Source organism: Hemiscyllium ocellatum, chromosome 2 (genome assembly GCF_020745735.1).
Source record: "Hemiscyllium ocellatum isolate sHemOce1 chromosome 2, sHemOce1.pat.X.cur, whole genome shotgun sequence".
Classification (NCBI taxonomy): Eukaryota; Metazoa; Chordata; class Chondrichthyes; order Orectolobiformes; family Hemiscylliidae; genus Hemiscyllium; species Hemiscyllium ocellatum.
In genome coordinates this window covers 49,062,903-49,077,976 of record NC_083402.1, presented here as the reverse complement: position 1 = coordinate 49,077,976, position 15,074 = coordinate 49,062,903, and the positions used below count along the sequence as shown (strand labels likewise).

At 38.1% G+C, this 15,074-nt stretch overlaps 1 protein-coding gene across 1 annotated transcript in view; it reads left to right on the top strand.

Moving 5' to 3' along the window:
- ccnh (cyclin H) overlaps positions 1 to 14,544 on the top strand; it is a 43,844-nt gene extending 29,300 nt beyond the window's left edge. The window contains exons 6-10 of the mRNA XM_060844137.1: positions 80 to 243; positions 3,865 to 3,935; positions 9,151 to 9,262; positions 12,263 to 12,323; positions 14,101 to 14,544. Of these exons, the coding sequence (XP_060700120.1) occupies positions 80 to 243; positions 3,865 to 3,935; positions 9,151 to 9,262; positions 12,263 to 12,323; positions 14,101 to 14,139 (447 nt within the window). The 3' untranslated portion in view covers positions 14,140 to 14,544. The remainder of the gene's footprint in view (positions 1 to 79; positions 244 to 3,864; positions 3,936 to 9,150; positions 9,263 to 12,262; positions 12,324 to 14,100) is intronic.
- Positions 14,545 to 15,074: the final 530 nt, after the last annotated feature.

The window sequence follows — 15,074 nt, the reverse complement described above, 5'->3', positions numbered from 1 at the left end:
GTGAATTACTACGTTGGTAAGAAGTGAAAGTTGTGAAAATACACTTTTCTTAATTTATTGCTGTTTTCTTTCTGTTCAGGCTCGATACTCAGCGGTAGAAAATCCAGAAGCTCTGCGGAAAACAGCTGATGAATTTCTGAGCCGAGCAACTACAATTGATGCTGGTCTTCTTTTTACACCGTCACAGATAGCAATAGCAGCTATTCATTTCAGTGCCTCCAGGGCAGGCATTAATCTGGATAGGTACTGTTACCCTTGAAGATTTCAACTTGAGATAATTGGATTCAGATGACTACAAATAATTCAGTGAAAATTGTAAATTTTATGAAAGTTGCTTGAGAATAACTTGAAATGAGTGTTAGGAACAGAGGAAAATAGCAATTGAATTACAGATACACTGGATGTAAAAACCTTAAGTACAAAAAGCGCTGAGATATTTGTATCATCGATACTCACAGGTGAGGTGGCGGAAGACAGGAGGTTGGCAAATGTGGTGCCACTGTTTAAGAAGGGCAGTAAAGACAAACCAGGGGACTACAGACTGGTGAGCCTGACCTCGGTGGTGAGCAAGTTGTTGGAGGGAATCCTGAGGGACAGGATGTACATGTATTTGGAAAGGCAAGGACTGATTTGGGATAGTCAACATGGCTTTGTGCAAGGGAAATCATGTCTCACAAACTTTATTGAGTTTTTTGAAGAAGTAACAAAGAAGATTGATGAGGGCAGAGTAGTAGATGTGGTCTATATGGACTTCAGTAAGATGTTTGACAAGGTTCCCCATGGGAGACTGATTAGCAAGGTTAGATCTCACTGAATACCGGGAGAACTAGCCATTTGGATACAGAACAGGCTCAAAGGTATAAGACAGAGGTGGTGGTGGAGGGTTGTTTTTCAGACTGGAGGTCTGTGACCAGTGGAGTGCCACAAGGATCGGTGCTGGGTTCTCTACTTTTTGTCATTTATATAAATGATTTGGATGCGAGCATAAGAGGTACAGTTAGTAAGTTTGCAGATGACACCAAAATTGGAGGTGTATTGGCCAGCAAAGAGGGTTACCTCCGATTACAACAGGATCTGGACCAGATGGCTGAGAAGTGGTATATGGAGTTTAATTCAGATAAATGCGAGATGCTGCATTTTAGAAAAGCAAATCTTAGCAGGACTTATACACTTAATGGTAAGGTTCTAGGGAGTGTTGCTGAACAAAGAGACTTTGGAGTGCAGGTTCATAGCTCCTTGAAAATGGAGTGGCAGGTAGATAGGATAGTGAAGAAGGCATTTGGTATGCTTTCCTTTATTGGTCAGAGTATTGAGTACAGGAGTTGGGAGATCATGTTGCGGCTGTACAGGACATTGGTTAGGCCACTGTTGGAATATTGCGTGCAATTTTGGTCTCCTTCCTATCGTAAAGATGTTGTGAAACTTGAAAGGGTTCAGAAAAGATTTACAAGGATGTTGCCAGGGTTGGAGGATCTGAGCTACAGGGAGAAGCTGAACAGGCTGGGGCTGTTTACCCTGGAGTGTCGGAAGCTGAGGGGTGACCTTATAGAGGTTGACAACATTATGTGGGGCATAGATAGGATAAATAGACAAAGTTTTTTCCCTGGGGTCGGGGAGTCCAGAACGAGAGGGCATAGGTTTAGGGTGAGAGAGGAAAGAAAGAGACCTAAGGCGCACCTTTTTCACGCAGAGGGTGGTGCGTGTATGGAATGAGCTGCCAGAGGATGTGGTGGAGGCTGGTACAATTGCAACATTTAAGAGACATTTGGATGGGTATTTGAATAGGACGGGTTTGGAGGGATATGGGCCGGGTGCTGGCAGATGGGACTAGATTGGGTTGGGATATCTGGTTGGCATGGACGAGTTGGACCCAAGAGTCTGTTTCCATGCAATACATCTCTGTGACTCTCTGACTCTAAGTGCTGTTTTTCCATGATTTGGGAAGTTGTCAGGTGTTAAATAAGGTGGAAATACAAGGGGAGAATTGGTAATGGAAGATGTACTCAATTCATTGTAGAATATTTAATGAATGAAATTCTGGAGTTGTAGATAATTCCAAATGGTTTGAAAATTTGTAATAAATTGTAATTTTGGCAAAAGTTCAAAATATATCTGAAATAAAAATCAGCTCAGGTGTGATCTTATTGGATGGTGGAGCAAGGTTGAAGGACTGAGCGGCCTACTCTTCTGTTCCTTGTTTGTGTGTTTCTAGTACTTCCTCAACTTACTGGTTTGTTGTTCCTGGCTTGATCATAACGCCCTTATATTTATGAACTATTAATTGTTATGAGGCTCCTTCATCATTAATGTTTAAAGAATTTAGGTCATATGGAGTGCTGAACAGTACCTGCTTTTTGAACAGGTCATGGAAAGGGTGCTGGGACACTTTATTCCTTTTTTTTTCAGAACCATTTATTAAAATCTCATGGTTTAGGCTAACTAAATAGTCAAGTCTATGGAATCACTGGATTCATTGGAAATCACATGTCTGTGTTTATAGCTATCATGAGCTGTGGTGATTGTTATATTGCTGAGAATTCAAATTTGCTACAGCCTGCTGTGAAAAGGGGACAAAGAGAGAGAAGCTACTTAGCTTATCCTTGGCTTTTCTGATGATGCATCTAGTGTGAGACTGAAAAAAAAAATGCAACCGTTGTCATGGAAAATAAAAACTGACTCCTTGACAATTCTTGAATGAACTATGAACAAGTGATGATTGTCTCTGTCTCTGTTTTGTAATACCATATGTGTGCTCAAACTCTGACTAAAAGCCCATCTTACCTTTTCCTTCAGACACGAACCATAATTGGCCAACATGATTTTTTAAAGTCAATATTAATCACTGCTGAGAAAGTTGTTCTTTGTCTTTCTTTTCATTGGGGGGGGGGGGGGGGGGGGGGTGTGTGGGTGTGTGTGTGTACACAATGGGGTTATTTAGAGGGGCAAGTATTTTTATTTTCATATTTCAAACTCTTATTCAACGAAGATGTGAAGCTGATTAAGTCTTGTTTTCACAATAAAACAGCACTTGTTTGTCAAAGAAACCTAGTTGGTGGATCTTTTTGTCATACACCTAATGCAGCTAAAGTCAAAAATTAGCCATTTCAGGAAATGGGTAAAGCATTTATATTGTTAGCCATGAAGTAGTGAGTCTAGAAGAAACTATACACTCCTCCAACCTCAGTTGTAACACAATGCGGATGACTGTACCTAAGAAATATAGGACTGTTTTTATAATTCTCTGTCACAACAGTGTGCTAAATAAAAGAATTTATAGAATATTTAAAATCATAAAAGACACGAACAGGATTAGGCAATTTGGCTTCTGGAGCCTGCACTACAATTCAGTAGGATCGTGGCTGATCCAACATTCCCCACACTCATTTTGTTGTGTTTTCCCAGTATCCCTCAATTTCTCCTATTGATCAAGATTCTGTCTATCTCAGCCCTAAATATACATAATGACTCTGCCTCCACAGTTCTCTGTGGCAATGAGGTTCAAAGAATCACAACCATCAGAGTAGAAATTCCCCCCTTATCTCAGTCTTAAACTGACACTTCTTTACTCTGAGACTACTCAGACAATGGTAATGCAAGTTGCGTGGATGGATTTTTATAAGGAGTTATTATCACTTCTAAGGGGTATAAAAGCTGCAAGATGTAACCTTGTTTTGGAAGCAATAGATTCTGATCAATCTGCTGAAATCTTTCCTTATAATGTTGTGTTATTTGTCACTGTTGGAGGCATTTGGGCTTGCTGTGTTTGACAGTATTGTATTGACATGAGTAAATTAAATTTCATATCCTAGAGATCATTTAACTATTGTATCGAACTTTGTTTTAATTTTGTATTTCATTCTTTAGCTACTTGACAGAATGCCTTATGCTAAAAGACAACAATGAATGCCTGTCAAAACTGGTTGAAGTAATCAGGCGTAAGTAATCTTGCATAGTTTCTATTGTAGATTGATTTTATATTACTTGAAATAGTTATTGGTAAATTGAGATTAATTAGTTGTGTAATTTGACAGGTTTTGCTTAGTGGAAACTAATCTTGTGGAGAAGTTTTAAAAGTTCAGTTATAGTATTTGGAATATCATCCTCCCAACAGTTATAGAATTAGAGTTCTAAAGCACAATGAGCCATAAAGTCTGCCTAATCCTAATTTCTATTTTGCTTTGCTTCACTTAGATTTTAAGAAATTATTTTCAGTGTTCATAGAATGTCTGCACGATGCTACTACAACAATTTACAGTAGAGAAGTCCAAATCTTTAACATCCTTTGAATAAATATTTTGTTTCAATCTTTATTCTTTTTTTCAACTACAATATCTTTGTTTTCTAGTATTATTGTCTTACTGACTATCACTATTTACCCTATCCCAATTTCATAATGTTTTAAACTCTTAACTTTTATCATCTCCAGTGAAATCAGTCACAATTTTTCAAGTCAAACTTTAGAACTATAACTTTTTATCTCTGGTTTGTTTGTCAATCTACCCAGCACCTATTAAAATTCTTTTATATCTTTCCTATCTCAGATTACAATGGAATCAGAAGGTTGCCATGAAATTTGTGGTACATATGGCAGCTCTTTGAAAGAGCTATCCAATAAGTCCTACTCTCTCTGCTCTTTCCTTATACTCCTACAATTGTGTGTAAAGAAAAATATTTCACAATGAAGATGGTTGTTAGTTGGTGAAAGCATTAAAAAAATTGCACATGTGGATTTTTGAAAGATGTTCCAACAAAGAATCCCATAGCACAGGAATAGGCCCTTTGGCACACGATGCTAGAATCATAGAATCCCTATAGCGTGGAAACAGGCCCTTCAGCCCAACAAGTCCACACTGACCCTCTGAAAATTATCTAACCCAAACCTATTCCCATACCCTATTATTCTACATTTACCCCAACTAATGTACCTAACCTCCACATTCCTGTGCATGGCCAGTTCACCTAACCTGGACATCTTTGGATTGTGGGAGGAAACCGGAGCACCCAGAGAAAACCCATGAAGACACGTGGAGAATATGCGAACTCCACATACAGTCGCCTGAACCTGGAATCGAACCCAGGCCCTTGGCACTGTGAGGCAGCAGTGCTAACCACTGAGCCACTGTGCTGTCCCACTGGGCAACCATGCTGTTTGATTTGGAGTGTGTTATGTCGAACATAACTCCAAATCAAACTAATCCCTTCTGCCTGCCCTTGGTCCATATCCCTGTATTCCTTGCATATTCATATGCTTATTGAAAAGGCCCTTAAACACTCCTATCATATCTACTTCCACAGCCACTTCTCACAGCATGTTCCAGAATCCTACCACTTGCTGTCTTTTTAAAAAGAAAGACTTTCCTTTCGCATCTCCTTTGAACTTACCCTTCTCTCCTTAAAGGCATGCTCCCTGGCTTTACACATTTCAACACTGGGGAAAAGGATACTGACCGCCAGCTCAATCTGAGTTTTTCTAGCCTCTCCCTATAGCTCACGCCCTCTAATCCAGGCAGCATCCTGGTAAACCTCTTCTGCACCTTCTCCAAAGCCGCTACGTACTTCCTGTAATGTGGCGACCAGAATTGAATACAGTACTCTAAGTGAGGCCTCATCAAAGTCTTATCACACTACAACCTGATGTCCTGATTCGTGTACTCAGTTCCCTGACCAATAATGGCAAGCTTCCCATATGCCTCCTTTTATTACTTTTGTGGCCACTTTCAGGAAACTATGGACTTGAACCCCAAGATCCCTCTGTACCTCAGTGCTGCTCAGGGCCCTGTCATCATCTACATACTTTTCCTTAACATTTGATCTCCCAAAGTGCAGCACCTCACACTTAGCTGGATTAAACTCCACCTGCCATTTTTTCGCTCATATCTGCAACTCATCTATATTCCACTGTAAGCTTTGACAACCTTCTATGCTATCCATAAGTCCACTGATTTTTATATCATCTGCAAACTTACTTACTCTCACATTTACATTTTCATCTAAATCATGTATTTATATAACAAACAGCAAAGGTCCCAGTACGGATCCCTATGAAACACCATAATCATCAAACTCCAGCCTGTAATACACCCTTCCATCGCTACCGTCTGCCCTGTATGGGCAAGTCAATTCTGAATCTACGCAGGCGATTCACCATAGATCCCATAAATCTTCTGGATGAGCCTACCATGATGGACTTTGTTGAAAACCTTACTAAATCCATGTAAACATCTTCTGCTTTACCCTCATCGATCACCGAATTCACCATCTCTCCAAATTCAATCAAGTTAGTAAGACATGACCTGTCCTGCACATAACCATGCTGACAGTCCCTAACTAGGCTATGCTTTTCCAAATGTGTATAAATTCAATCCCTAAGAATTGTCTCCAATAGCTCTCCACCACTGATATGAGACTCACTAGTCTATCCTTTCCTGGAGTGTTCCTATTTTCCTTGAACAGAGGAACAGATTAGGTACTTGCCAGTTTCTGGGACTCCTCCAGTGGCTAGTGAGGATTGAGGATCTTGGTCAAGGCCCAGCATTCTCTTCTGTAGCCTCTCTCAATTATCTGTCGGGCCCTGAGAACGTACCCATTTAATGCTTTGCAAGAGACCTAGCACCATGAATTTCTTGATCTCAAAATACCCTATCATGCCCTACAAACACTTGTTATTCTCCATATCCTTCTCCTGTGTGAATGCTAAAGTTCAGTACTCATTTAGGATCATGCCTACAATCTCTGCCTCCAAGTGTAAGTTCCTTCCTTTTGCCTTGAGTGGTCCTATTTATCTAGTTCTCCCTAGTTATCCTCATTTTAATGAATCGATAGACATTAGAAAATTTGAAGCCCGTGAGATTACTGGGGCATTGACAGCTTGGGTAGGGATAGATTAAGGACAATAATACTGATTTGTTTATAAATAGAAGTGAGGTTTATAGTGACATTCCTAAGAGATTGAGAGAAATTAATGCTCTTTTTAAATATGTATTTATGTCCTGGCTTTAGATATAAAGGGCACAATTTTAAGCTTTGTGGATGATATGAAATTCAAAAATATTGCACAGTGAGAAGAGATTTAACTGACTTCAAGAGAGCATTCACTGTTGAAATGATCAAATACAGGGCTGATGATATTTTTAACGTAGAAGTAATGTGGCGCTTACCTTTGTAAGCGGGGACATTGGATATAAAACCAAGGAAGCCATTCTAAACCTTTACAATTTTTCAGGTAGGCCTCAGCTAGTGTTAATATGGCCAGTTCAAACCATTGCACTTTAGAAAGGATATCACAATCTTTTGATAAGGTATAGACAATGCTTATCAGGATGAATTAGGGAAGAAGGTATTTATTTGAGTAGAGAGACTGGAGAAGTTGTATTGTGCTTGGAGCACAAATGATCAAGGAGAATTTTAATACTTGTGTTCAAAACTGTAATGACCAGAAACCAGGTAAGTTCCCCAGTTTATTAAAATCCTCAGGTTATTAATGGTGAGAGATGAACTGGCACTCTTATTTGCATGGCCGTTTGGGTTGGTCTCAACAAGATTGGTTGTAAGGAATTTTTCTCCCATGCAGATGCATTTCTTCCAGGCCAAGTTAATTTCTGTTTTAAAAGGAACCAATTTTATCCAACTTGCTTGAATCAATGAAAGAGAGCATAAAATGGGAAAAAAGAAATAACGTGCATGCACGTAGACACATGAAAAATGAGTCCAAAAGAAGCTAAATTAGAAGGTCAGTTGCTAGGTTGTTCAAGGACAGCAGATAGTGGAATGTTGATAATTGAGCATGTGTTTTCAAAATGTTTCACTTGTTAGCTGAAATTTTGTCCCAATTCCATTTTAACCAACCTTCTAGTTGACTTTCAGGACTGATTGAGAGAGTTCTTTACCTGCCACATGGTGACCAGTGTATGACTTTCACAGCACGCTTGTGTTTGAATGCATGCTAGTACATAGGAGTACTTCATCCTATCTCACACAGACCAGGATTGAAACACTATCCATGTGTACTCTTCAAAGGGGAAACCACGTGCCTCACCCAGATGGCCGCTGGATATATTTGTTGTCCTCTTTTGATTGTAGCTCCTCTTCTTAAAAAATACGTTTTGTAATTAAAAGTCCAGTATGTCCATAGGTGGTCCAGGGTTATGATCTGTGGTCATGACAAAATTGTGAGGGATTTTAATGGAAAAAAAGGAGAAGCCTTTTTATCAAAGTGGAAGGATGACAATTACTGAAGGATACACATTTTGCATAGTAAGCACTGGAGAGGAGATGACTGTTTAAATGCCACATATTAATGCAATCTGGAATTCACTAGTTTTTGGAAAAACACTGCATCCCTTTTCAAGTAAATATACAAATAGTGCTATGGGAAGAAAGTAAAAGAGTGAAACTAAGAAAAGCTGGGAGAGGCATGAAGGACCAAAAGCCTCCTTTTGCATTGTGTTTTTGTAATTCCAGTTTGATTCTTTGTCCATTGTTTCAGGCAGTGGATTCCCAACAATCGTAATGCTAATTGCAGCCAACCTAACATGAGTGGTTTTATTAAGTCCATGCATTTGTAATCTGTGCCAATAATCTATTTGCCTTTCCTATGCGATGCATTGGAAGGTTGTATTATCTGTGAACTAATGTCACCTTGTTCTATATATATTTCAGACCTAATATGGAGATTATGAATTCATGTTTTCTAAATTGCATTGTATCTGCTCAACTTGCAATTCTTCCTACATTCAGCAGTTTTACATAAACCATTTTGGAACATCTTGGCTTTCTGCCCTCTCCCACCCTGCAATATTCATGTCCAAATAATTTATTCATATTGTAAATAAGGGCAACCCAGAATGTGCACCTGTGAGAAACACCTTTTGAGGAACCTTTTGTTTTGCTTTTTATCTTTTGCTAGTATCCATCAACTTGCACTCTATATTCCACGTTCCATTGTCTTTGTTATAAGTCTTTTCATATGGTATACTATAACAAATCCATATAAAACACATGCACATGTTTTCTTAGAAATGCCATTTTTCATCTGGTAGTTTAATTCCATTTTTTAAAATGAAGTCCTATAGTTTGCATTGTAATGATTTTTTTTAAACTTGGGAAAGACTTCTGATGCCATTACATTGTATGATGATTAATACTGAGCAGGTATAAAGACTCTAGTGAAGAAATATGATCCTCCCAGACCTGAAGAAGTAAACCTGCTGAAGCAGAAACTCGAACACTTACATAGCTTGGATCTTGGCATCATTACAAGTTTGTAAGTATTAACAAGGAAAAAAGTAAAATCAGTCAAGTTTCAGTGATTTCATGAAAGTCAGCTAGATTTTAGCTGTGTTGGTTAAGTAAAAGATGGTAGACAAAATTCTAATTGAGCAGTGGAGGAGAGAGAAAGAAAGTTAAGTGAGAACCAGGCTGAACATAGAACGTCAGGGGAAGTATGAAAGGAAATTAAGATAGCTTGAAAAAAAACTGTTAGTAGAATGTTATTGTTTATTTTGAGGGTAAATCAATACAAAAGTGGGTAGATTACGCTTCAGTTATAGAGGAAGAATGTAAATACGTTAGAAGAATATCAGAGAAAGTTTGATAGAGTAATACTTAGAATGGGATGGTTGTCTTATGAGGAAAGGTTGGTCAGGCTAGGGTTGTAGTGTTAGAAATCTAGAAGAAGAAGAAATGTCTTAATTGGAAAATGTAAGCACCTGACAAGTCTTGGCAGAATGAATGTGGAAAGGCTGTTTCATCTTGTAGAAGAATCTAAAGCTAGGTGTTGCTGATGAAAAATAAGGGTTGTCAGTTTTCAGACATAGGATTTTTATTTTGTCTGAAGATTGACCATCTTTGGAAATTTTCCTCAAAGGGAGATGGCTGCAGAATCTTTGATATTCTTCATGTAGAGATGGATAGAGTATTGATAAGCAAGGTGAAAGATATCAGAAATAGATGGAAATTGAGTCATCAGGGCAGTTCACAATATTATTGAATGGCAGAGTAGACTCTCGGGACTAAATGGCCTCCTCCTGCTCCTAATTCATATGATCACGTATAAAATATGAGAGGAGATGGCAGCTAACATAGAAACCTATCTAAATGTCTTCCACAGACATACAAGTAATAAGAATATTGCCAACTGTTATCACCAAAAAGATGAGTTACCTATGGAAGCAGATGACATTGCTGAGGTACTCAATCATAGAATGCCTACAAGTGTGGTAACAGGCCCTTCGGCCTAATAAGTGCACCCGACCCTTTGAAGAGTAACCCATTCCCCTAACCTATTACTTTACATTTACCCCTGACTAATGCACCTAACCTACACATCCCTGAACACTATGGGCAATTTGGTGTAGCCAGTTTACTTAACCTGTACATCTTTGAGTTGTGGAAGAAAACTGGTGCATCTGGAGAAAATCCACGTAGGCACAGCGAGAATGAGCAAACAGCAGACACAGTCGCCTGAAGCTGTATTTGAACCCAGGTCCCTTGACACTGAGGCAGCAGTGCTAACGACTGATCCACAGTGCTGCCCCTGTGTTCTTCCAACACATTTACGTTCTTCCTCAGTAACTCCACCAATATGATGCACAATATTCTCATGTGGTCTTACTAATGCCCAATATTACTGAAGCATAATTTGTAATTTGCATCTCCCTTTATGAAGGAGGAAGATGCTTCTAAAGTCATAGTGAAAGAGGTTGGAATTCATGTACTGAAATGATTAAAAAATTGATAAAGGAAATTTGCTGTACTTAAAAGTTAATCATTCACCCAGACCAGATGAGGTGCATTCAATTGTGGAGGCATTGGCCATAATCCTCTAGTCCTCCTTAGATGTAGAATGGTGTCAGAGGAGTGGAAATATGCAAAAATTACATGTTTGTTCAAACAAGGGATGTTAAGGATAGCCCAGGAAACAGACCAGGCTGTTTCATCTGGGTAATGAGGAAGTTTTTACAAAGTATAATGCATCACAAAATTAAAAGTTACTAGAGCAACTTCAGATTCATGAAGGGTTAGAAAATACAGAACTGATTTATTAAGGGATCAATTTCATTGCATTTTTTTTGAATAAGGAACAAGATGTTGATTAAAGTTGTGTGCGTTGATTGCAGATTCACAATTCACAGAATTTGATACAAAATGATACCATTCGGCTCATGCCTGCACTGGCTTTGAACATAAATTTTCAGAATGCATTTGATTAAGTGCCTAATAACAGACTTATTGGTGAAGTTGAAGTCCATACAATATAATGAACAGTAGCAGCATGGTGCAATGTTGGTAGAGTGACAGTAAATAGAAGTTGGTGTTAAATGATTATATTTTAAAGTTTCCCATTTACTGGTATTTGAATAGGAGAAAGTGATGACTGCAGATGCTGGAGACCAAAGTTGAAAAATGTGGTGCTGGAAAAACACAGCAGGCCAGACAGCATCTGAGGAGCAGGAGAATCAACGTTTCGGGCATAAACTCTTCTTCAGGAATCAGGATTCCTGAAGAAGGGCTTATGCCTGAAACATCGATTCTCCTGCTCCTCAGATGCTGCCTGGCCTCTGTATTTCTAGCACCACATTTTTCAACACTGGTATTTGAATCCCTACCTTTCTCAACGTATATTAGCAGCCTAGAGGTGGGTGCAGGAGGGATTGTCAAAATTTGCAGATGTACAATATTTGAAAGTATTGTGAACTATAAAGTGGGTAATGGTAGACTTCAAGAGTGCAGAGGCTAATGGAATGGGTACATATTGGAGCAATTTAATGCTGAATAATGTAAAGTGATGACTCTGCATTTCTTAGAATGCTTAACGAGAACAAAGATTACATCATGAAGAAAATTAGTGGATGACTAGATAACTAATATATTGTTGTCTAGATTAAAAATTCTAAGCAATCAAAACCAATTTATTTTCTGCCAGTCATGAGATTTTGTGTTTCCTTATTTCTGTGAGATTACATTGCTGTTAGAGATTGAATGGGAAATACTTGGTCATGATGCGTCAACTGGCATGAGGTGTGGGACACTGAACCACCGGGGCTTTTACTTGTCCATCAAATCTGTGTTGTTTGTTATCTGACACTCAAATTACAATTGAGGCATATAAAATAATAATTGCACTGTTTTGTTCAGACAGTTATATTTACTTTACATTTTGACTGCAGCTGGAGGAGATTTTTATACTTGTTTTCCATTTACACATTACAGTGCACAGTTAGTAAGTATTTGTTATCCAACTCTGCTTCTCTGTTGAAAACAGAAAGAAGAGGAAAGGTTATGAGGAAGATGGAACAATTTCCAAAAAACCAAAAATGGAAGAGGTTAGTAAAATTTATTTGTAAAGTAAAAGTCAAGTGCAGATGCTGTAAATTAGAAGCAAAAAGCTCAGCAGGTCTGACATCTGTGGAGAGAAATCAGAGTTAACATTTTGAGTTGAGTGACTCTTCCTCAAAACTGAGTTAACTCTGAAAAGATAACTTTGATTTCTATCCAAGGTGCTGCCGACCTGCTGTGCTCTTCCAGCAATCTGTTTTGGTTCAATTATAATATTTGCTCAGTATTTTTACATTAACATAAAAATTGTATCACTAAAGAATGTGCAAAATGATGTGAAATATCGACAGCTTGTTTTCTTAGTTTGTATGCTTTGTTCATTGTAGTATGCTTTAGATCAAACAGCATCAGTTGTGAGTAGTCAGATTAGGCTGGTCCTTGGGATCATCAAAACTGCTAATCATATTGCATTGCTTTGTTGACTAGATTAAAAAGTGAATGGAAAACACTCATCATAAGATGATAGATCATGAGCAAAGTCCTTCAGCTTTAGACATAGGTTTGACAAGGAAGAAAAATTACTACAGCAGTGGAAACAATTTAGTTTCTAGTTATAGGAGGACTGTGCTATGGGGTACGTTTAATATATCACTACCTCTATACAGAGGAACTTCCACTATCTGAGTAACACAGGTGGGGAGTATTTTGTCGGATAATTGAATGTTCGGATAATTGAATGTTCGGATAATCGAATGCTGGATAACACAGTTTAGCCAAGTATCACGACCTTGTGATCTTGCTGGATAATCCGAAATTTGGACAATCGAGTGCTGGATAATCAAGGTTCCTCTGTATTGAACAGAACCAATAAGCTTCTGAGATGGACTAATACAGAACTACTCAAGTCATTCATTAGCAGCAGTAATCTCTCGAATTAGGGCTGTATAGAATAACACTAATTGGAGAAGTTAGGTCAGTACTATTCGGATGTTAGACTATTTGCATGCTGAGCCTTTGTGTGCATTTTGCTAGGGTTATACTTAGCTAATTACGCTATTACTTGCTCTATTAACTCAGTAAATCATAATTTGGGCTAATTTCTATGCTTCTGAATCCATCTCTGCATCTGATTAGGAAAAAAAAACATCAACTTGTGTGAAATTGTTTTTTACTAGACATTTATGATCTCAAATATTGCTCATACCATAATTATTGAAATCTTTATCTATTTGCTTTGTTAAACTTTAGTTTAATTTTTTAAATGTTTTCTTTGTTAGAATTGACTGATTCCAACTACTCTCAAACTAAGTTGATTGCGTATTGTTACATTTCCCAATACCACTATCTCCAATGCCCCTCAATGAATTGAAAAAAATGTCTTCACTTGCAAACCCTGCTCTCACTGCTACAACATGTTTCAACAACTATCCTTGGCTTTGGATAATACACTATAGGCAGCCTCCAGTTGCAAGTAGTTCCATTATTAAATCCACTCATAAGTCAATTTATAAACCAGCTAAAACTCAATTTGGGACAATATAAAATTGTCGCTTGTATGTATGAGGAAATATTTGTATGTCGGACCTTTTAAATTTACTATTCATATACTCCTGCATGCGTAAGTACGAGTGTTCGCCTAAATTGGATTTTTGAAATCCAGACCCACTGTATTACAATTTGTACTTGTCTTGTTTCCTAAGTCCTACTGCCTCTCCTCCATCAATATTTTAAGTAAAATGTTAATGATTTGTTGCTTTTATTTATCTACTTTTAATATTCTGGTATCATCAGACATGTAAACATTCTTTTCTGTTTTATCTGTAGGAAGAATGGAGTGATGACGATCTAGCTGATGCAATGTAAATTGCTTCTTAACTTGCATTTTGGAAATATTCATGGAGAAATAACTGCTGTGGTACTCTGATTTGACAATTATTCTGAGACATAACATTCAGATGTGAGTCTGGAGACAACCAGGTTGTTCTTTTGGAAAGAAGAGTCAGAAGCCTAATGAGGTAAACTGAAGCTGCAGACCATATGAGCAGACAATACATAAGATACAAGATTTTTTTCTGCAATTGACATTTGATGGTCTGTTTTTTTTTACTTAAAAAATAAATTAGGTACTGGATGTACTGTGACAAACTTTAAAGGAAATTTTAATTGATTGCATTGCTGAGGTGTTTGATTTGTCAATATCAGCATGTAATCTGTTTGGAAGTATGTTTTGTGTCCTATTTTCATTCCCCATATTTGAAATAAAATTATTATCTCCATGACGTAAGCTTGGAACATTTTTTCAATATGCCCTTTTGTTTTCTGTTTCAAGAAATTGAGTGAGAATATGATTAGATTACTTTAGATTATTTAAAGTGTGGAAACAGTTCTTCAGCCCAACAAGTCCACACCAACCCGCCAAAGAGCAACCCACCCAGAGCCATTCCCCTACATTTACCCATTCACCTAACACTACGGGCAATTTAGCATGGCCAATTCACCTAACCTGCACATTTGTTTTTTGGATTGTGGGAGGAAACCGGAGCAGCTGGAGGAAACCCACGCAGACTCTGTGCAAACTTCACACAGAGTCACCTGAGACGGGAATTGAACCTGGGTCTCTGGCGCTATGAGGCAGCAGTGCTAACCACTGTGTCACCGTGCCACCCATAAAGGATTTTGCTTTTGTTCTTTTCTCAGATATACATTCCACAGAATTGTTGGCTTGGATGCAAATTGTATCCTTGAAATAATACACAACTTTTTTTTACAATCAAGCTTGTGTGAAATTGATTGTTTAA